General features: G+C 35.7%; 2 protein-coding genes and 1 non-coding gene across 6 annotated transcripts; 2 read left to right on the top strand and 1 right to left on the bottom strand.

Moving 5' to 3' along the window:
• Positions 1-6,146: 6,146 nt before the first annotated feature.
• LOC103429120 (serine/threonine-protein kinase BLUS1-like) lies at positions 6,147-15,472 on the top strand. 4 transcript variants are annotated; one of them, XM_029107736.2, is made up of 21 exons: positions 6,147-7,037; positions 7,652-8,316; positions 9,076-9,330; positions 9,750-9,874; positions 10,295-10,339; positions 10,461-10,542; positions 10,650-10,718; positions 10,790-10,960; positions 11,066-11,128; positions 11,828-11,896; positions 12,045-12,173; positions 12,273-12,346; positions 12,745-12,951; positions 13,624-13,715; positions 13,826-13,902; positions 14,146-14,268; positions 14,337-14,379; positions 14,468-14,514; positions 14,742-14,803; positions 14,888-14,939; positions 15,081-15,472. In XM_029107736.2, the coding sequence occupies exons 2-21, from the start codon at positions 8,149-8,151 to the stop codon at positions 15,144-15,146; spliced, it is 2,019 nt and encodes a 672-aa protein (XP_028963569.1). In that variant the 5' UTR covers positions 6,147-7,037; positions 7,652-8,148; the 3' UTR covers positions 15,147-15,472. The 4 variants fall into 4 exon arrangements, with proteins under 4 accessions (XP_028963569.1, XP_028963568.1, XP_070660916.1 ...); XM_029107735.2 differs by having other exon boundaries at positions 6,402-7,037; positions 12,042-12,173; XM_070804815.1 differs by having other exon boundaries at positions 6,431-6,984.
• Positions 15,473-16,877: 1,405 nt separating this feature from the next.
• Positions 16,878-21,922, top strand: LOC103429019 (cinnamoyl-CoA reductase-like SNL6). Its single transcript, XM_008367161.4, has 5 exons — positions 16,878-17,338; positions 19,273-19,454; positions 20,280-20,477; positions 20,858-21,011; positions 21,552-21,922. The coding sequence occupies exons 1-5, from the start codon at positions 17,074-17,076 to the stop codon at positions 21,848-21,850; spliced, it is 1,098 nt and encodes a 365-aa protein (XP_008365383.2). The 5' UTR covers positions 16,878-17,073; the 3' UTR covers positions 21,851-21,922.
• A 573-nt stretch (positions 21,923-22,495) lies between these two features.
• Positions 22,496-22,593, bottom strand: LOC114827213 (small nucleolar RNA snoR1). The gene has a single exon (XR_003776431.1). It is a non-coding gene; the product is annotated as a small nucleolar RNA snoR1 (small nucleolar RNA).
• Positions 22,594-23,721: the final 1,128 nt, after the last annotated feature.

Raw genomic sequence — 23,721 nt, 5'->3', positions numbered from 1 at the left:
CACGTGGCTGTCTGTGATTTCGCTTTCTTGTGTCCCTTCTTCCAGTTCCTGTGGTCAAACAAAAGTTATAATGTTGGAACCGTGCATGGTCATCACCTTTGTCTTCTAGCTTTTGGATAACTTGGAGGAACTATTTCGTTCTAGTATTGTGGTCGTTGATAAAAATAAAAGTCATCTTTATGTTTGGAAGAGAAAAACTACAGAAAAAAGAAAAAAAAAACAAAAAACTAGAAAGAGAAGCTATCGTATGGCATTCTCGAAAAGAGAAAAATTCCGAAAACATAAGGCATTTTCATGTGGGTAGGGTTGTTTCCCACTTGAAATCAACAGTGGGCCTACTCTTTGAGTCTATACATACAGTCCTCTCATTTGAGGATTTCTTTAAGTTATTCGTCGAGTTCATATATTGAGATGCTTTGAAGACTTCTATTCTGACCCATTGGTAGCCTTTTGTCTCTAAATGTAATGACTATACTGTTGTAGGAACTTCATTTAGGCTTTACATTGGAGATGCTTTTATAAGCGATTTTGATAACATTACTCTTCGACGTTAGAATGTGAGCAACTATACCGGGTATACCCTAAAAACTAATTGACAATGTTCCATAACATACTTAATTTGGTCAGTTTGAATATGGGACGAGCTATAATCTCTTGTCTTTTTATAATGGTGAAATATAAAGCGCATTTGATGGTTAATTAAAAATCAACTATTTCTCTAACTCTTGTCTTTTTATAATGGTGAAATATAAAGCGCATTTGATTGTTAATTAAAATTCAACTATTTCTCTAACTCTTGTCTTTTTATAATGGTGAAATATAAAGCGCATTTGATGGTTAATTAAAATTCAACTATTTCTCTAACTCACTAATGTTACATATGTATAATAAATAAATTCTAAACTTAAATTTCAAGTTTCTTGAAGCAATAATGGGCAGTTCAGGAGTCACCTTGGTGCAGTCGACCCTACCGAGTCCTCGTTCGGCAGACAAAAAGAGTCACATGCTTAGGTGTTAGGACGCACAAATTCTAAAGGTAAAAATGGAACACACGTTTACATCGTGCGGTTAAAAATCATTTAAATTTTTTTAATTTAAAATTAAATACAAATAGTACTTGACGAAAATTGATCGCACGATATACGATGAACGGTTATAATATGAGAATCCATAGGATCTCTATAAAGAGGATCCTCTTCCCTCAATTCTACGTCAATGTTAGGCTCGTGTCCCACCTATTAATGAGATTTTTCAGTGCATTTAGAACATGGGATGGTACTAACTCTATAAATAGTGAGATACTTGTGTCAAAAGATTAATAACTTAAAATTAAAACTCCCCTCGACTTATATAAAAACATATGATGTATCAGTCGTATTTTGAGCACAATAAACAATTTATCCACCTTTTGGTGGAATTGTTGATGGTAATAAATCACGAGGCATGCACAATTGCTGCACATCATGCGGCCGTCGCCATTGCCACTTGTCACGCCTTAATTGTGCAAAATTCAATTCACATCGTATGTCCAATTTTTATGTTGGGCCATACTCATCAACAAACCTAAATTATTGTACATCTTTTCATCATTGCCAAAATAGACAAGCTCCTACAGGTGGCAAAATACTGTTGGGTTCCCTAATTTATAAAATATATATATATATATATATATATTTTTTTTAATGACACGTGTATGCTGATATTTGATATGGCGAGTGACAGATGGCCAAGGATCTGCTATCCCTAAAATAGTGTCTCCTCCTATGTCTCATTTCTATTTATTTGACACGTGTCATTCACTTTAACAAAAGTAAAGCAGAGAGCACACACTTTGTGTGTGTTTTGTATTTGTGAACAATTTCTCTTAATAAGTTCATATTTTTTTTAATATTCATAATTACTGTTTTGTCCTCATGTAAATATTGTGTATCAAAAGTGAGGGTAAAATTGAAAAAATAAGTATATGATTGTCATTTTCTCAAAAAAAAAAAAAAGGGTAAAATAGGGATATGATTGTCATTTTGTCAAAATATACAAAATTACTATTTTGCCCTCCTTTTGTCAATAGTGTGTATCAAAAGTGAGGGCAAAAAAGGAAAAAAAAGTTGACAATGAGGGTTCTCTTAATAGAATAGATAGAGTATTGAAGAGATTTTTCAGTGTGACCGGAATACGGGGTGGTATATCACGTGTCCCTATACAAATAGTGGGATATGTATGTTACAAAGTTAATAACTTATAAAATACAATTTCCCATAACTTGTATAAAAACACATGGTGTACCATCCGTGTTCCGGTCACAAGAAAAAATTTCTTGTATTATTGTGAGTTCAGACAAACAGAATTCCCCAAAATACATGAGAAGTATTAGATTCCCTAGCAACTGGTGTCGTCAGCCAACCACCTCAACCACCCCACCTCATCGACGACAACACCCTCGGCCTCGATTTGTATCTCTCATTCCCTATCTCCCTCTAAACGCCTGCTTCAGAGACTAATCGATCCCCACGATATCGTTATCTCCCTATTCATCAGAAATTCAATTCAAATCACTAGCTTTGATTTAGTTCGATTCAAATCAAATCGACGGATCCAGTTCAATTCAATTTAAATCGCTGGCTCTGGTTCGATTCAAATCAAATCGTCGACTCCAGTTCAATTAGATTCCGAACGACAATTCCAATTCAATTCAATTCCAATATTTATCGATATGTTTTTCATGGAACATGATCAATTTTAGAGTGGACACCATCAATGAGAATTATGGCAACTTTTGGGATATTTGGGGTGTTCGGCGAGTGTTTTTTTTGGGGGGAGGGCGCAATGAATAGATCATCTGGAAGCCACCATTCCATTTTAGGGACAGCAGATCCTTGGCCATGACAAATACACATTGGGATCAAGTAATTTCCATACCATCCGAAAGCCAAAAAATATAAGGAAAACTAATTAAAATGACTTGAAAACTTTGAGTTTTAACGATAAGGACAAAATAAAGGGTAAAGTGAATAGTACTAGGTTTGACTTTTTAGTATAAAAATGTGGTTTTTCGTTAAAGTGAACAGTACCGCGGACTTTTCGTTAAAACTCCCAAAAATATATATGTGAATGTCTTCCGAAGACTCTTTCAATGTTTGATATGAATTTATTTTGTGCCCACCAAATGTTTCATGTAATGTCTGCTAGACATATCTCGCCAGCACTCGGTAAGTTATGTTGAGATTACTTAAAAAATCCTCTCGATAACTTTCATCAAATTGTTTCGCCATATGTCGATATATGTTTGTTAGATGCACAACCTAGTTCGACTTATGATAAAAAAGCCCACTAATTGTTTGACAAATGACCGAATGAATATACTGAAATTTTTTGCACGCTTCACGCTTTGTTTCTATTCAAAACTTAAAATGATTCAAATTTTGTCTTACAATTAATTTTGTAAAAGTTCTCAAAATCAATTGAAAACATGGGTTACTCACAGTTTTTGTCAAGAAATGAAATTTTTAATTTTAGGAAATAGTTTGAATGTGAATTAATAAAAATGTTGCAAGACCTTTGGATGTGATTTTATTCTTTATTAGGTACCGAAATTATTTTTTATTAATTTTTAAAGTTCAAAAATAGAAAAAAAAATAATGAAAACTAATAGCGGGACCCCAGAAGAGATTTGTAGGTGTTTGAAATCTTGGGAACGTCCTAAATTAATTTTAGGAAATATGTGGTGCGAGTTGATAACTCTAACTTTGGTTTACAACAAATGTCGTAAAAGTTCTCAAAATCGATTGGAAAATTGTTAAGGAAAAAATTGAAATTTTTAGCTTTAGCAAATATTTTGTCTCGGAGTTAAGGAAAATATTGCAAGATCTTTGAACTTGATCCTACCATTTATTAGGTCTCAAAACTATTTTTTTATTGATTCTTAAAGTTTAAAATTACAAAAATATCTTTAAATTTAGGTTTTAAATCGTTGATTTCAAGTGTTTAAATTTGAATTATAATAGGTTTTGTACGGAAAAATATATTTTGAAGAACATGAAAATTATAGTTTGTTGTTATGGTAAGGGAAATAAAATAAAATTTCTAAAAAAAAAACTGAAAAAGAAAAAAAAAGAAAATGGGTGGATCGGTATGAAACTAGCGACTCAATCTTGAAAATAGTTGCTAACGTGCTAACGTACTAGCAACTCCTATTGAGGAGGATCAGTAAAAACATACCGATCGTATCCTTTTTTTTTTTTTTTTTTTCCATTGAATATTTTTTAATTCCTACATTACTTTATTTAGATTGAAATTCATTTAGATTAAGATTTATATCCTTGTTTTCAGATTTTTTGACATGGATTATAAAAAAAAATTTCATCGAAAACACATTTTGTAGAACATGAAGATGATAGTTTGGTGTTGTGGTACGGGAAAAACAAAAGCTTAAATAAAATAAAATAAAATAAAATAAATGGTTTAGGCGCAGGGAGACGCAGCCCAAACTCATGCCCTCGGGATGGCCTAAGGCGCAACAAAAGCAGTGGAGGCCTATGAGGTATGGGGTTTAGCAGTGTGTGGATGGTAACACTTTGAGTTCAAGTGTTTAGGGGCGTGTGAATAATAACCCTGAGTTCAACGTGTTTTAGTGCCTAGCGCACTCAAATTCTTTTCCCTCACAACAATGTGGCGGAGAAATGTGTTTTTTTTAAAGGAAGGGGTTACTGAATTAAAAGTTACAACTTTAGTGTGAATTCTATCATGGTTGATAGTAGCTTATAAATGCCCCAACCCTGGCAATCATACTTCATCCCACCAACCATGGTTGACTAATGAGATTAAAACTAAATCCTACTATATATTAATAACAACCTATAAATGCCCACCCTCTACACCAATGCTTCATGCGAGTAACAGCAGTCGAGCCATGGGATTAAAACTAAACCTATCCCCTATAAATGCCCTACCCGACACCTATGGTTCGTACGACAAACCATGGCTTACATGTGGGATTAAAACTAAACCATACCTCATTACTCGTATAAATGCCCTACCCCAAACGCAATTGGTTCGTACAGGAAACAATGGTTGACTCGTGACATTAAAAATAAACCCTACCCTATATTGATAACGGCTTGTATATGCTCCACCTCTGACACCAATGCTTCGTGCGAGCAACAATGGTTGACATATACACCTGGGATTGCATTGTTTTGCATGCGTAGGTTGCCTTGTTTTGCATGTCAAGTATTTTTATGCGTTAATCTCACCTCGTTTTGCATGCACGAAGCACGTCTCGTTTTTCCGTGCGTTGATCTCACAATTGGTTCGTACGGGAAACAATAGTTGACCCGTGAGATTAAAACTAAACCCTACCCTATATTTATAATGACTTATATATGCTCCACCTCTAACACCAATGCTTCGTGCGAGCAACAATGGTTGACCTATGCATCTGGGATCACATTGTTTTGAATGCGTTATGCCGTCTCGTTTTACGTGCCAAGTATTTTCGTGCGTTGATCTCACCTTGTTTTGATGCACGAAGCACGTCTCGTTTTTCGTGTGTTGAGCCTACCTCATCTTGCTAGCCAAATTTTCCTGCGCCGAGCTCGCCTTGTTTCGTGTGGGAGTTAAGGAAAATGTTTCAAGATCTTTGGATGTGATCCTATTGTTTATTAAGTCTTGGAAGTACTTTTTATTGATTTTTAAAATTGAAAAAAAAAAATGAAAAAATAATATAAACTAATAGTGAGGCCTTAAGAGAGATTTTAGGTTTAAAAAATCTTTGAAATGTCCTAAATTAATTGTAGAAACATGTGGTGTGACTATAATGACTTAAATTTTGACTTATAATGAATCTTGTAAAAGTTATCAAAATCGATTGGAAAACGTGGACAGTTTTTGTGAAAAAATTGAAAGTTTGAAATATTTTGCGCAGGTGTTAAGGAAAATATTACAAGACCTTTAGATGTGATCCTACCGTTTATTTGTATCAGAACTATTTTTTATTATTTTTAATATTGAAAAAAAAATTTAATATAAATTAATTAATAGCAATGCTCCCGAAAAGATTTGTAGATTTATATTTTATTTCAATGATTGGAATTAATCAGTCAAACCTTAAATTTTAAATATATATTTTGCTTCTGGGATTTTGAAGTAGAGAGATGAGATGTTACAGTTACAACTTTATGAGGTGAAAAGAGGGACGGCAGGAGATGGTTGCGGAGAGATAACGGCAACATCCGCGATGCATTGACCAACTCTCTCCCTTTGCTGTCACGGTTGGCCTCCATATGCAAAGCTATATAATTCTTGCAAAATTATATTTAATTAAGAAATTTCCCCACAAGTAAATGACTAATTATTTTATTTTTTCCCACCAATATTTTATTTTTCCCACCATATAATTTCTTGCAGACTGAGACCGAAACTGAAGGCACAAAAAACGGGAAACGGAAATCCTATCCGGATCTTTTCCTTCTAATCTAATAAGTTCGGGAATCCGATCTATACAGAGTCCATTTTAAAGCTATACTAATTTTATCCGTTGATCAAATTTCAATATCTAAATCTTCAAACTTGATGGATTAGATCCGTTTCCCAAAAAACGCTTCTCTTTATCTGTCTTGCTGTATTATATATTTGAATTTATTTTAATTTTATTTATAAAAAAGAAACGAAAAAAACGGTGAGAGATTCGATCTGAGGACCAAAGCCTCAGCGACAGTTGGATATAGAGAGAGAAACAGAAAGGGAGGAGAGAGAATAGGAGAGAGAATCGGGGGATTTCAATCGACGAGCAAATTGAGCTGAATCGACGTCGTTTTAGTCGGGGATAGGGGGCAGAAGAGGGTTCTCTTATTTCTCTGTCCGAATCTTTATCAGAAGCAAACTCCGATTCAGTTCTGCACCTCCTGGTTCGTCCGCTTTCACGTCGGAACGCAGCGAAACCGATACGAAACGACACGAACTGGTCCTGCGGATTCGGTACTCTCGCTGGTGATTCTTCAGGGTCGTCCGTCCTCTTAAAGCGGTTAATTTTTCTCATCAAGGTTACGACTTTACTCAGCAGCAATTTAAAAGTATTCTTTTTGGTTAATTATTTGATTTCTTAATGATTTTGATGAGAATCTGATGCGTTGGATTTGGTGGGTTGGGAAATGGGCGACTGGGATTTTGGTTTGGATGATTTCAGATGGTTTCTGAGATGTTATTTTCGGAATTTGATTGGGAAAATGTGGAAATTTGATTGCAAATTAATTTTTTATATTCAAAATTATGAGTAAATTGTTGAATAGAAGCGTGAATTTACAGAAAGTTGAAGTCTTTTGCTTTACTGGGAGGGAGGATTGTTCGGAAATGATCAAACGAGATCTTTCTTAAGATTGTTAGTTTTTTCGGATACAATTTTTAGTAGATTCTTAATTTTCAAAAAAGTTGGTACTTTAGGATCCAGAATTTGGTCACCCATTACCGAATTACAGTTCGTGTTTGGATTTTGTTTCGTATCCGTTTAACCATTGATGGGTTAAATTTTGTTTACTGGAATTGTTACGATCAATGTCATTGGTATGTGTTTGGTATACCTCATATTGGGTCACTGAAGTAGTCATTTTTTGTTTTCCTTCTTTCGCTAAGGCTAACTACTACCTCTTTGATTTTGTAGGATTATTTTGTTTGGTATTCGTAAGACGTCAATCATTGCCTTCCGCATGCACACCATAGGATAACATTCGAGTTGGTCTTGTGAGAATAGTGGGCAGTTCAAATTCGCAAAGCATTATTCTGCACTTATTGCCTAATTTACAGATATGGCTATATGCTCTCAATGCTGATTTTCTACGTACTGGTTCAGCAAGTTTTATCAATAATTTTTGGTAGTGGATGAAATCATAGTGTTGCCTATTTGGAGATATCAATATTTTATAATTAGTTACGGTTCCTGAAATTAATCAGGCTATAAATGGAAACATATGGTGAGAACAATATCTCGATGGAGTTACGGGATGTATCTGCAATTTTGTGTTGAACAAAGGGAAAATGCTATCAAATTGGAAACCCCGTACTGATTTGATGCTTATCTCCTTGGGGTGCACCTTAATCTTGTTCGTTGGGATATCTATAACTAGAGAGTATTTAAACAGTGTGATATAAGAAGAAACCATGGAGTATGAATCAAATAAACGATTTCCTTTGGATGCAAAAGATTATAAGTTATATGAAGAAGTTGGTGAAGGTGTCAGTGCTTCCGTGTACAGGGCACTCTGTATACCACTTAATGAGATAGTTGCTATCAAGGTTCTTGATCTGGAAAAGTGTAACAATGACCTGGTATGAAGCTTACTCTCTTATGCAGCTCATATGTTTATTTTATTTATACTTCATTGAATTTGTGTGTAAGTGATGTTTATATTTGCCTTATCTCGTTCACTTGGGTTCTACTTCTAACATGTATGGACTAACTGAACTTATGCATACATATTGCATAATCTTTCGAGAAGCAATCCTATCACATCATGGCTTCAGTAGCTTACAGAAGACTTATACTTCATTATTTTCGTGGTGAATTTGTTTTCTAACCCTATGTTTGGATGGGGGATTTGCAAGGGTTTTAGGATAGATTAGTTAAAACTGAACTACAAAACATTGTATAAAGGAATTTGAAATGCACTGCATGATCTTTACAACGACATAAACAAAAAGGATTTACAAATTACTCCTTTCAAGTAATCATTTGCAAAATCCCTCCCAATGCAATAATGCATTGTATCTGGTCAATTCAAATCTCTCCCTCTAATCTTTGTGGTGCATTTCTACCTTATGTAGCTTAATCCAATATGCTTGCCAATCCCTCATCCAAACATAGGGTGAACGTTTGGGCACAACTACAAGGCATTTGTAGAAAGGATTTGTCTGGAAAGAAGTTTGGTTTCTGCGTTAGCAGCACTTTAAACCATCATAGTCTCGAAGAATATTGTCTGTCGAAATTGACTGGTTTTTTGTCTTTAAGTTGCCAATTGGTTGATATAAGAGTATAAATGGTATTATGAAGTATCATCTACAGTTCTATTTTCCTGTCAAATTTTGCAGGATGGTATCCGACGGGAGGTTAATACAATGGCTTTGATTAAACACCAAAATTTAGTACGAGCACATTGTTCATTCACTGTTGGCCACAGCCTTTGGGTCGTGATGCCATATATGGCTGGAGGGTCCTGCCTGCATATAATGAAATCTTCTTATCCTGAAGGGTTTGAAGAGCCTGTTATTGCGACTTTATTGAATGAAGTTCTCAAAGCTCTTGTGTATCTTCATGCTCAGGGCGACATCCATAGAGATGTGAAGGTACCACGCTCCACTCTCTTATTATTTACCAATAATTTTTTGTATACTTCATTCAGGCCAAGTGATTTACCAATAACTTTTTGTATTCTTCATTATGAAATAAGGTGAGGCACATTATTGGTTGCAATATGCAGAAAACTAGTATCCTTGGAACCAATATTTTCTGAGGATAGTTACTTTCCATTGCATGCGATTTTTTTTTTGAAAAGATTAATTCTGCGCTTAATGATATAATGTTTACATCTCTATTCAAAACTTCTTACATGTGAATAACTGGCCGATATGTTTGTGTCCTGGGTATATTGACAAGCTTGTGTACAAATTGCGTCAAATTTCTCAGCATACTGTTATCTATGCCTGTTCATGTTGAAGGATGATGCGCTGGTATTCTTATTTATGTTCTTAACCTTCAAATTCAGGCTGGGAATATTTTAATTGACTCTAATGGTGCCGTCAAGTTAGCAGACTTTGGAGTGTCCGCATGCATGTTTGATGCTGGTGATAGACAACATTCCAGAAATACGTTTGTTGGAACTCCATGCTGGTATTTGTTTTTTAATCTTTTCCGTCTGCCTTATATATGATGCTGTAATATCAGAATCATTTTTCCATTTTTGATTGGCTTAAGGCTGTAGAAATTTTATACATAGAGTTCGTTTGGATGTGCTTTTAAAATAATTGAAAACGCTTTTGGTGAAAATGTTTTTAGAACCAATTTTTAGTAAAGATGCAAGAAAACCCTAGAAAAGCGCTTAAAGTGCTTCTGGAAGAAGCACATAACCATAACACTTTAAGTGTATTTTGAACTCAAAAACATTTTCTCGAAAAACGCTTTCAGTCATTTTAAAAGCACATCCAAACGAGTCAAAACAAGGTATTGTAGTAAGAAACGAATAGATACCTCCGAACAAGTAAGACTCATCATACACCCTAAAATACTCTGATTTTGTCCCTTTCTCCTCAGGATGGCTCCTGAAGTTATGCAGCAGTTACATGGATATGACTTCAAGTGAGTGGGTTACTAGCCAATCTCTGACTTTCTATGTTCTCTGTATCCGTGGTTTCTCTGCTGCTTTATGTTTGGCTGAAGTTTTCTTATGTTGTATTTTTACCTTTTTCTTCATTTACAGAGCAGACATCTGGTCATTTGGAATAACAGCGCTTGAGCTTGCTCATGGTCATGCCCCATTTTCTAAGTATCCACCCATGAAAGTAATTTTCTTGAATTTTTCATATTTATGTGGGCTCTTCCTCATAGAAGTGTTTCACCGGTGCTTATTGGGTGAGTTTACGAATGATCTCCACTCTTTTCCTTGCAGGTTTTGCTTATGACTTTACAAAATGCACCCCCAGGCCTTGACTATGAAAGAGACAAAAGATTTTCAAAGGTTTGTGTTGGCCAGTTGAAACTCACATCTTCCATTCCCAAATTTAATTCATGAAGTGCTACATTTTCCAGTCTTTCAAAGAGATGGTAGGTGCTTGCTTAGTGAAGGATCCAAAGAAGCGTCCATCTTCAGAGAAGCTTTTGAAGCACCATTTTTTCAAACATGCACGACCTGTTGAATATCTGTCGCGTACCATTCTTGAGGGTCTTTCTCCATTGGGTGAACGTTTCAGGATGCTGAAGGTCTCTTGCTACTCCCATATTCTCTTTTGTACTTTATTATTCAGTTATGGTATGTGTCATGATTTCAGCTACCTTTTTACCCTTTTTTTTTTGGTTGTGTTTTAGGCAAAAGAAGCCGATCTTCTTGTGCAGAATAAGGCTCTCTATGGGGATGAACATTTATCACAGGTGAGAGTTGTTCAAAGTTAAATAAAGAGCTAACTACATTTTACACCCTTGAGGTTTGGGGTGATTTTCAAATTGGGCCATGGAGCTATTAAAATTGGGGATGAACATTTATCACAGGTGAGAGTTGTTCAAAGTTAAATAAAGAGCTAACTACATTTTACACCCTTGAGGTTAGGGGTGATTTTCAAATTGGGCTATGAAGGTACTAAAATTGTAACAATTTATGCCTTTGGTCAGATTGATTGTTTGACCCTTTATTAAATTGATGATATAACGAGTGTGAGATCCTTTATGGCAAAACGTGTAAGCCAAATTTGCATTACATTGACAAAAATACTCATCAATTTAATGGAGGATTAGATATTCAAAGAGGCGAAAGGTGTAAAGTGATACAATTTCAAAACTTCAGGGTGAAGAAAATTTGAACCTCATGGTCTATTTTATACCTGAAGGGTGTGAAATGTAGCTAACCCTTAAATAAAAGTAGTTACGTGTTTAGTTGTAGTCTTGAGTGGTCTTTAGGCATCCGCATTTAAGGTTTCTTTTTCCGCCTTCACTCTTTGAATTTGTCTGTGTGCATGTGCTATAAATTATTATACTGTGTAATCAAACTTTCTGCTTTAATATTTGAGAATCTAATACCTAGGTTTCGGTTACCTTATTATCAACACCATCCTGAATATATATTCTTACTTGCAGCAAGAGTATATCCGAGGAATCAGTGCCTGGAATTTCAACATTGAGGATTTAAAAAATCAGGCTGCCCTTGTAAGTTTATCAATTTCTAGCCTATGTATACTTATTTTAGTCCAATCAACTAACCGTTGGTCTGATTCATGCACGACGCCTTCATTTAAACATTATTTATCATTTATATTGTTAATTTATATTATTACTGGCACACTGTTGCCAGCAGATTGAAGAGGATGGCATGCCCCATGCATCAAGTGAGAAGCAAATTGACAAGGACGAGGATGTTAGTTTTCCAGTGAAGAGGGAACCCACTGAGATGGAAATCCAAGCAAATGCTGTGCCTTATCATGAGGTATAGGAACTACTACTTTAAACTCATCTTCCTTGTCTCAGATGTTCAGTTTTTTAAGTTCTAATTATTGTTTTATGTATTCGGTGTCTGCCTGCTTAGGATGGCTTCAACGGTCTGCCTGATTTGGACAACTCACTTGCTTCATTTCCTATCAAACCTCTTCAAGCGCTTAAGTATGAATGCTTTCCTTTTCTGGAATCGTATCATCCACTCATATTATTAACTTAAGCCCTTATCACTTTAACTGATTTGTCAGCAAACAGATTGTGTAAAGCAGTCTGCCAAATTATTATTATTATTATTCAATATCTTAACTATTTTCTGCAAGTTATTGCATTTTATCCATTTTATGTAGCATCCTAGTAATTACTTTCATTATGGATTTTCCCAAAATTATTGAGATATTTTGTGTGTTTATTAATTTCATTGCGATTGTAATTGTTCCTTTCTTTGAGAAACCTTATGTCTTGATTTAAAGTTTTTTTTTCTTTTTCTACGTTTGCTAAGTGTTTTGAATGCAATTTTTTTTCATTTCTTTTATCTTACTTAAAATTTGTTTTCTCTGATGCAGAGGCTGTTTTGATGTTTGTGAGGATGATGTGAGTGCATCTAGTCCTAGAAACATTGCTCAAGAAAATGGAAGAAGTGAAGGTGAGACTTCAAGGCAATGTAGTTCTTCACCACGTCATGTTAATCCCGAGCCTAAAAAGTTTTTGAGTGGTTCACTGTTACCGGATAATGTGCTTTCTCCCAAAAAGGTTATTGGCAATGGTGAAAGGTAAGTGTTCTTATGATGAAGTTGATTGGGTTGTTTAATGTGCTTTTTCTAGAATAACATCATCGATACAATGCTCTATTTGTTCTCTGCTTTTTTCAATCAGAAGAAAGTGAGCTTCCCCCTTTTCACTTTCCTGCATCAAGCATTGTTTGCATGCTCATTATCTCTGGCTGAATAAAACGCTCTTTGAATTCCATATGTGGTTGCTTGTTGACTTAGTATAATACCTACATAGAGCTCCTCACGACAATTGCACAACACACATTCTTGTTGCCTAGTATTGTTATGAGTCATCCTTTGTTGGAACCACACTGTATTTTCTATTTTTCACGTTGAAACTATCATATGATAATATTGTATATGTGGATTACTGAGGCACCATCCTTTGTTGAACTAAATTGTAATTAAATTTCTTCACTGTTGAAATTGTCATGATAATCATGGTTTTATCACCTAAAGCCTTGCCCAATGAAAGTTCAGGAAACAATAATGAATATGGTTTTGATGGTAATATACTTCAGTGTAAAAACACCCTGATTGTCGTTGTTGTCTTATCTTTTTACAGTATGATTCTTTTGATATCCCCATCTGCCAATCATTGTAATTTTGTGCAATTGCATGTAAAAGTGTGGTTCTACTAGCTATGAGTTGAAAATATTATATGTTTTGAAGGGATTATTTGCAATCAAAACATCAACCTGAGAGGAGCTACAGTGGTCCATTGTTGTATCGCCATAAGAGAGATTCCATTGGCCATGCTTCTGGTTTGTCTCTTGTTGCTCTGTGCTTTCATCATTTATTCCCTATGTCTGATTTCTTCCACCTTTGTGCTTTTTAAAAATCTATTATATCAATTATGCATCTGTATATGCAGCTGAGGATGTTTCTGAAGGAGCAGTTGTCCAACGTAAGGGGCGCTTCAAGGTTACTTCAGCGGAACTCAGTCCCAAGGTACATATATTTAATAACTCATATATTCTGGAGTGTTATTGGCTATTTACCATAGAATTGCATTGCTTCATATTTGAGGCATCTACTGGTTTCAGTTTTTCCATCAGATTTGTTCTCAGTATCCGGCGGGGTTTTATGTCTACTTCGTGTGTTTATGATCTTTAACATCATAAAGAAGGGGTGCAACTTAGCAGGATATCCTTTAGGCATTAATAACCATTACCATTCCTATCTCTTTTCCAGGGTCCTTCAAACTGCTTGTTTGGTCCTTCTGGAAGTTCAACTGGTCCAGCGACTGCAAATCTTGCAGCTACCACTGTTCTCCCTTCACTACAATGCATTCTGCAGCAAAACACCTCGCAAAGAGTATGTGCCAGTTTTTTAACCCATTTTGTATAGAGAGTGTGTCTCAACTTTCTTTCTTCACGTGACAGGACGAAATAGTTAAATTGATCAATTACGTGGAACAGAACTCGGGTAACTTCCCTATATTTTGTCTCACATATTTGGCCTTCAAATTTGTCTGCAAAGTTTTGTTGGGTATAATGCTTTTAGCTTCATGCAGGAACACAAGGGGAGTCCACTGACGCAAGCACCGGTGACCTTTTGCAGGTAAAAGCTCGGTTCAATTACCTTATATATTGTTTCGTGGTTGAAGTAATTCGTACCTTTAACAGTAATATAAACTATTATTTCACTTGTATAGTTAACGACTATACCTTCAAAATCGTCTTGGACGTGTAGTTTATGATACATCCGATTTTTTTATAATAATTTGCGCTTATGGACTGTAAACTTGGAACTAGATCTTGACTATGCTTTATGTCATACTGATGCAGATGGCTCTGGCTTCCTCTCGGGAGAGAGATTTGCAGTCTCTGGTGATTAATCTGCAACAGAGGTATTTGAGTAATTAAACGCTTTTTGATGATGTGAATCTGATCTGCATATAAACATTCTACTTATAATCTGTCTGCAATGTCAGTGTTGGAAATCTTGTCGAACAATTGCAAAGACAGAAGCTGAAAAACACCCAGGTTCGTGTATTTATCTTGAGCGGTTTTGTTTGAGTTTTTATGTTCCGCGGAGAAAAGAAATATGTTTTCGGATTAACCATCTGTTAATCAAAATGTTTCTTCCAATTCCAAGTAATTAAAAGATCTCCCTTCGGTTTGCAGTTAGAAAGGCAATTGAAAGGTGTGGCCAACAAAGACGAAAATGCTAGAAATCGAAGTGATGCATGAAGGCAATGTCATGTTCACCGCTGCCAGTCGAATAATCGCTTTGACCGGAAAATAGAAAATGCTACAGAAAGCAGATGAACCATGGTGGCGGTGCTGTGGCCACCGGCGGACGATGTTGCTGGTGCTCTGATGGTACGTGGCGTCTGCCGGTTACCGCTGAATCGCTGGAGCAAATTTTTTTTTCTGGTGTCTTCTAGTGTACCATACGTGTGAATGTGTGTTAGTGCAGACATTCAAATTTTGAGAATGCAATTCCTTTGAATCCCGTTGTGCAACATGTAATTGATTGAAATCTGATACTGTAAATATAATTTATTTTAGTTCAATTTCTCTCGTCTTCGTCTTCTGTTGATATCATAGTCGTGTTCTTGAGCTAGCCTCAGCGCGCAGTAAAGAAAATTTTGGAAGACATTTGGAAGTGGATTCACCATTTTCTGCGTCAGGTAAGTGTAAAATGGCTTTTTAGTTAAAATGGTTCCTGAGATTTTCATAATACATAATTTTGGTCCCTGAGATTTCAAATCAATTGAAATGGTCTCTGAGATTGTTCACCATCCATTATTTTAGTCATTCAACTAAAAAACTCCGTTAAGTGGTCTCTGAGCTTTTGAATGGAAGGATCAAAATGATGGATGATGGACAATCTCAGGGACCAAAGTTATGTGTTATGCAAATTTTAGGAACCAAAGTTATGTGTTATACCCTCAATTTAACTGAGTTTTTTAACGGACCAAAATAATGGATTTTAGACAATCTCAGGACCACTTCTATTGATTTTAAATCTCAGGGACCAAAGTTATGTGTTGTTACATCCCGGCCCGGCCCCCACCACATCTCGGGCTCGACTCCACCGTAGCATGATATTGCCCGCTTTGGGCTCCGACCATGCTTTCACGGTTTTGTTTCTGGGAACTCACGCGAGCACTTCCCAGTGGATCATCCATCCTGGGATTGCTCTCGCGCGAACTCGCTTAACTTCGGAGTTCAGACGGAATCTGAAGCCAGTGAGCTCCCAAAATGTCTCATGCTAGGTAGAGAGGCTTACATGATCCATTCCCCCGGACGATGTGGGATGTTATAATCCATCCCCTTTAGGGGCCCGACGTCCTCGTCGGCACACTTTCGACCAGGGATTGGCTCTGACACCAAATTGTCACATCCTGACCTGGACCCTCATCACATCCCAGGCTCGACTCCACCGTAGCACAATATTGTCCGCTTTGGGCTCCGACCACGCCCTTACGGTTTTGTTTCTGGGAACTCATGCGAGCATTTCCTAGGGGGTCATTTATCTTGGGATTGCTCTTTTGTGAACTCGCTTAACTTCGGAGTTCCGACGGAAACCGAAGCCAGTGAGCACCCAAAAGGCTTCGTGTTAGGTAGAGATGAGAATATACATATAAGGCTTACATGATCTACTCCCCTAAGCAATGTGAGATGTTACATGTGTTATGCAAATCTCATGGATTATTTTGACTAAAAAACTATGTAAAATGATAAAAACTTATCTCAATCGGATTGAAATAAGCTAAATTTTAGAGTACAATTCAATTTTGATTGCGAAACACCACAACGAACTGTAAAATACGTAACTCAACGGGCATCAGCTGCCTAAATGTACTACTTACTCAAATTATTTGAGCAACCTGTAACATGAATTGGTTCTCATTCTGTAGTTCTATATGGTAATAATTTCATACCAAGTCAAAATATTTGATTTTTTTGGTGTATAATAAGCAGCAAGAAACATGATTTATTGCATGACTTCCAACTGGCCGTGGACGCCAACAGACCAAACAATTGAATATTTACATAAACTCATGTCTTCGTCTCTCTAGTCGTGTCACTCCATCCCTGTCCAAGAGAAAAGTAAGCTCCCCAACAAAACCTTTTTCCTTCTTCTGTGCCATTTTTGTGTCCCCGAAACATGGTCGAAATGGGGATTGTGGGTTTGGAAGAGAGGGTGAACATCGAGGTGCAGGAGTTCTGCCGTGCGTTGGTGGCCTCCGCCGGCCTCCACCGCAGAAAAGACGACCACCAGCAACCCGACTGCAAGCGTTTCGACTCGAGGGGTGATTATGAACAAGACATGTTGGTGTGTGTCACTAGCGGCGTTTCCTTCTTAGGCCTTGCCATCGTTGACCGTCTCCTCCACCGTGGCTACTCCGTCCGCCTCATCGTTGACAACCAAGGTAATTGTTAGTTATCTATTACTGTAAATCATCATTAGTTAATGCTTTATCCATCCAAGTTCCAATTTAGATTCTCGAAATGTAGAATGTGAGTTAAGTCGGTTGGTTAAAGCAGTGTGTCTACTTCTTTGTGATCGTATTTGAATCGGCTTGCTTTTACTGAAAGTGATTGTTTCAGAAGCCTAATAAAAATCCGAATGAAGTTGCACAATGACAATAGAATGTTTCTTCATTTATTCCTATTTCTTTCATTGTTTGTTTGTTTTTATTTGAAAATGTAGTGACTTTGTCAGGTTAGTCCATCTTTTCTAGAGCCGAGAAGATCTAAAAAGACATTTCAGCATTTTCCTGGTTACAATCATGCGATTCGTTAACATCATGAATCGAATCTATGAAGTTTGTTTAATTACATTTACATTGCAACATTTTTCTTTATTCGAGCGCTGTTTTGATTATTGTAGAACCTTGAGGAATTGATACCCGATAAATTAATAATCTCGATTGAATAATATTTTTTTGACAATCTCGACTTTTGAGATAATACATTATAAAAAATTTATATAAATTTTACGTAATATATAAATTAAAAATGATCAAAGAAGTCTAATATTGCAATTGTTTTAGTGTTATCTGGATTATTTTTGTTGCACTCAATCAATGCTTTTTGCGCTTTTAAACCGTCATTGTTGATTTTTTACACACCTTTGAGATGAGAAGTCATTGTTGTAACTTGTATGTATGATATGTTGTGTTAATATGACTTTTGTTATTTAAATAGAGTTTTGTGGTTAAATATTCATAAGTTATATAATATTAATGCATTGAACAATGTGCAATATATATATATATATATTTTTTAAATAAATATATTCATGAATTTTATATTGCTAATCAAATACATAGAATTATTAGTTCGTAAAGCAAGAAATTAAATACAATGTACAATATTTAAGAAAATATTGATAAATTAATTAGCTATTGCCTATTAATTAATAGAATTTATTGATTATTTAATATTCTCTAAATTAATATATTTTCTTTGGTCTCAACACTATTAATTTATAGAGATTTAATTGTAATCAAGCATAATTTTTGTACATTCATTTTCTTCTTATGCATTTTGTGACTTTGTCAATGAATTTCCATCTAATTCAAGGGGCATACATAACTAGAGTGTGCAAGGAACTCAAGTGTATGAAAATCTTTTCTCTTCTTTAACGTAGTCTAAATTTTTTATTTTTTATTATTTTTTGACAAGAAACGATAGTAAAATTTCATTACTGAATCACAATTACAAAGAGTCCACAACAATTACAAGAGTTGCCATATAATTTTCAGTGACCAAATAAATTGATCTGGAGATAATTCGCACAAACTAGATTTAATAATAACCCCCTAATTGGCAACCACAACCGCACACTCACTAGCACAAGCAATGTCTGTACAAATTTGCCATAAAAACGGCAGACGAAACAGATCCACACCATAGCCATGTAATGTTAACGTAGTAAAATGAATTTATACAGATTAAAATATTGTTTTGATCAACTTAGTTACGCATGTAATTAGGTTGCAATATTGATTTACCTTAATGCGATATATGAATATTATGGAGGCAGATTGTCTGCCTTCCTGTTACAATGTCCTTCTCATCTTCTTCTATTTATGCAGTTACGGTTAAAGTATGTCAACATTTTATATTATTTATAAAAATAATAAGACAAAAAGTAATAAAAATATAAAATATTAACATAATTTAACCGTGACCGTACAAATAAAAAAAATAAAAAAATAAAATCATAATAAGAGGACAGACAATCTGCCTCCGAATATTATTCCTTTACTTATACCCATAGAGAAGATGTCGTGTGAAATTTGCTTAATTACATCCGGAATTAATGTGTTGTCGTGTTCACCCGAAACATATATTCCAGAAGATGCAGAAATAATGAGGGAGATGAGGACAAGCGGCACCAACAGCGATCGCATATCTGCAGTTATTGCGAAGCTAACCGACACCGACGTTGTTGAAAGCTTGTCACACGCGTTCCATGGCTGTCGTGGCGTTTTCCACACCTCTGCATTTGTTGACCCCGCTGGCCTCTCTGGTTACACTGTGAGTTACTTTACCCTATTCATTTGTCTTACTTTTCTCCAACTTGAAAAGACTTCTACGTGGCATGCAACCGACTGCACACAAAGGAATTTCGATCCTCTCCTAACTTTAGTGTTCAAAGTCTAAGAATCAGAGAATTCGATCTCTTGGTTTGTGAAGAGAGATGGGAACTTTAGATTTGTGTGGGATTGGCTAATAACAAGTTAATGTGAATCGTTAGATTTAATTTTAAACAGTTCAGATTGTCTGATCGTTGGACTGAAGATGCTGAAAATATCTTTATTCGAAATCCAAACAAAGAGTCACATCCGCATTATTTTGATGCCTTGTGGTCTAGTCTATTGTGTATGTTGTCCTTTGTCATCGTTCGGACTCTAGATTTTTTTTTTCTTTTCGCCAGACACTAGATTTCTTTTGGAGGAAGTGATTTTTGCATACCCTTTTACTCTTTTTGCATGTACTTGTTCTACTGCAACCATTGGATACTTGTATTTATTTATGTCCTTCTTTTGTGCTTTGATTAGAGGAGAATAAACAGTGTGCGGAAAACATTCGTTTCTTATTGATAATGTACATACATTTGACCAAAATTGCTTAAAATTGAATAATTAGTGCTATGATCGACTCATCCGACAAAAGCTAATCCTACTAACCTTACTTGTACATCATGAATTGCATATAATTTTGTGTCTATCATTTTCATCAAGAAAAAAGTAAAACTAAATAGTTTCGCATATTCCTTTGATTTTGCTGCTTGTGCACAATTCTATTTATTTCTGACGTTTAAATGGCGAATGATCGTTTGGATTTGAATGATGTGATTAGAAATCCATGGCTGAGATAGAAGTGAAGGCAAGTGAGAATGTGATGAAGGCATGTGCAATGACGCCATCTGTGAGAAAATGTGTGCTGACTTCTTCACTTTTAGCCTGCGTTTGGCAAGATAGCTCCCAGAATTTGAACTTCTCCCGTGTGATTAACCATAACCACTGGAGCAGTGAGTCACTCTGCATAGATAAAAAGGTACTGTTTACAGTTATTTTACTGAAATTACTAAGGTTTTAAAATGCGCTAGCCGAGTTGTAAGGCAGTGAGTCACTTTGCATAAATAAAAAGATACTATTTACAGTTATTTTACTGGTAATTACCAAGGTTTTAAAAGGCGCTAGCCGAGTGGCGAGGCAGTAGACATTTTAGATAGAATTTAGACAGGTGCTTAGTCAGGTTTAGAAGACCTTTCTTCTTTTTTAAACACCTAGAAATTAATCGTGACGGTGACCAATCATCTAGCGCTTAGGCATGAATTTTTAGAACAATAGTAATTACACAATAACATTTCTATGCTAATCACAAGGGTAATTATCATTAGTAATTTTTTAAAAAGTTTGATTTGGAAATGGTAGCTCTGGTATGCATTGGGCAAGCTGAGGGCAGAGAAAGCTGCATGGAAAATAGCCGAGGAAAGGGGGTTGAAGTTGACCACCATCTGCCCGGCTCTCATTACCGGCCCTGAAATTTCCACTAGAAATCCAACCGCAACTCTTGCATATCTCAAGGGTATTTGTTCATTCCCGCCTTTTTTGTATTCTAAAAATTTGGTATTGAACTCGTTATACATGGTAATCCAATCGAATGGGTTTAAAGATATTCCAAATTAAAAGTGAAAGAAATGTCACCAAACCGTAATGTCACTATGAGAAGAAGCAAGCTCATGGGGCTCTTTGCTCCACTCGAGCATTGTGGCCCCATTGAGCACCACCTTCTCAAGCGGTGCTCAAACCCGCCCAAGTGTGTTAAAATTTTGGAGATAGAATCCTCATTGGATCCTCTTTGTGAGGATTTTGAAAATCATTTAATCTTGTTATTTCATCGTATATCGTGCGATCAGAAATCATTTTAAATTATATTATTTAAAATTGAACACAAACAGTAATTGACAAAAACTGACTGCACGATGTACGATAAACGCACCGAATTAAAGGATTCCCGGGATCCTCACAAAGAGAATCCGACGAGAATTCTATCTCAAAAATTTGTTACAAGTCAAAATCTACATGTTCCCTTGTAATTTTTACTAATTTTGGTTGTGTAACACAGGAGCGCAAGAAATGTACCAAAGTGGAGTGCTAGCCACAGTGGATATAACAAGACTGGCAGAGGCACATGTAGGGGTGTTTGAGGCAATGAACAAGGCAGCATTTGGCAGATACATCTGGTTCGATCGAGTCATTGACGGAGAAGAAGAGGCCGAGAAGTTAGCAGAGGCGACGGGCATGTCGAAGAACAAGATCCTGGGCAATGGCGGCTCTAACGTTGTCCAGAATCGATTCGAATTGTCGAACAAGAAGCTTACAAATCTTTTGACGGGAAGAGTACATTGCTCTTACCATTCATAAACAAATTCGGCATTTCAATTAGAGTTCAACCCGTTGTTACAATTCCTTGTCAATAAAATGCAAAGAGCCTAACGGATTAGACTAAATTGTAAAAAAAAAAAAAAAAAGAACAAAAATACAAGTGCAAAGGAAAAAATAACAGAAAACTACAGGGACAAAAATAATTTGTAAATTATTATTACAAAATTTTAATTTAATTTAAAATTATTTGTCTATTTAATTATTACAATAAAATTTTACTATTTTTTATAATTTTAGAACAAAGTATTTGTCAATTTCTTTACACTCGATTAGAGATCTTAAATATTTTCAAAAAGATGCAAATTAAAAAATGGATGGTTTTCATCGTCAAAGTTCGATATGGTGTGAGCATCCTGTTTTGAAAACAAAATGAGAATCACTTCCCTTAAAAGCCTCTGTACAAGTATTATACGCAAAACTATTGTTTCTATAAAGGCAATTACTTCAACATTGAAGAATTAGGACCGAAATTCTGGATTTTATACAGATTTTCAGAGATCACAATATTGAGCGAAACTAAACTAAATAACATATGTTTTCAGATATAAATTTTGGGAAAATTTATAAAAAAAAATATATTTATAAATGAAAAAATAAAAAGGGAAAAGGGGGAAGTGGGAGAGAGGCTCAGAGAGTTGCTAACAGTGCTCAGCGAAGAGCCCTTTTACAGGCACTTCTCGTACAAGAGGTGTCAGAAATTTAAAGCACTCTTCATCTTTGCCGTATCAACATATATATATATATATATATTAAATTTGACCACTAAAAAACCAAAACCGAGAAGAAGCAAAACCCAGAAAAAAAAAAAAAAAAAAAAAAAGCTGCGAGCAAGAAATAAAAGTGTGAGGTTAGGGTTTTCGGAATGTGTTTGAGATGTCATTGGTTGCGGCGTTTTATAACCTTTTCTTTCTGGGCCTTTAGGGTTAACACCTCAGGTGAGTCCACAATTGACGTCAAAATACCCTACTCGATTAGCAAATTCAGCCCCTTTTCTATGGGCCTATGCTTCCTTGCTAAATTAGCAGACAAAAGGGATCACTTGTACTACGATCTAATGATCTTCATTTGTAAGTGAAAAGAATGAGTGAGAACAGATATTTGAATGATTGCTTCGGTTAGTCAGAGACGAATTCACTTTGGGACAAGGTGAGTCAATTGGCTCTCCAAACTCAAAGATTTTTTGTGAAAGAACTAGGTGTTGTCTTTTGAAAATCTAAGATGCCCTTAAAAGTTTCTTTCCAATTGTTCGATCTATTGCCTCTATAGGCACTAGGCAGGGCAGCTGCTAGCCTCATGTCCTTATATGATTTTGCTATAAGCATCTTTCAATTGTTATGCTCGCTCAAAAGTTATTGACATCAGTCAACATGCTCACTTGAAAGTTGTTCGCATATGTCAACATGCATGCAATATGACTTGACAAATAACCTAAGGCCTACCAAGGCTGGATGAAATGCTACTTTTCATGTTACACCGCCAAAAAAATTATGACCCCCCCTCCCCAAAAAAAAAATCCTAATGGCGATAATTCACCTTTTTAGACCGGGGTGTGCTATTCACACACCCTATTTTACTTCTCACACACTCCTTGATAATTTATGTCCGTTGATCTTCTTCAATTCGTTCGATCGGACGACCGAAAATTAAAATGGTATGTGAAAAGTAAAATAGGATGTGTGGATATCACACCCTTTTTAGACCCCAGGAAGACTCAAATAAATATTCTAACCTCTTATAATCATTAATGTATGGTTCACAAGCGTTAAGAATTAAGTCTAGGACAAACCGTGTAAAATATAGGTTTGAAATTCGCCCCAACCACTGAGTCACCAGTTATGGTTTAGATATGG

This window comes from Malus domestica, chromosome 09 (assembly GCF_042453785.1).
Source record: "Malus domestica chromosome 09, GDT2T_hap1".
Classification (NCBI taxonomy): Eukaryota; Viridiplantae; Streptophyta; class Magnoliopsida; order Rosales; family Rosaceae; genus Malus; species Malus domestica.
The sequence above is the reverse complement of the archived record's forward strand: the minus strand, read 5'-3'. Positions and strand labels throughout refer to the sequence as shown.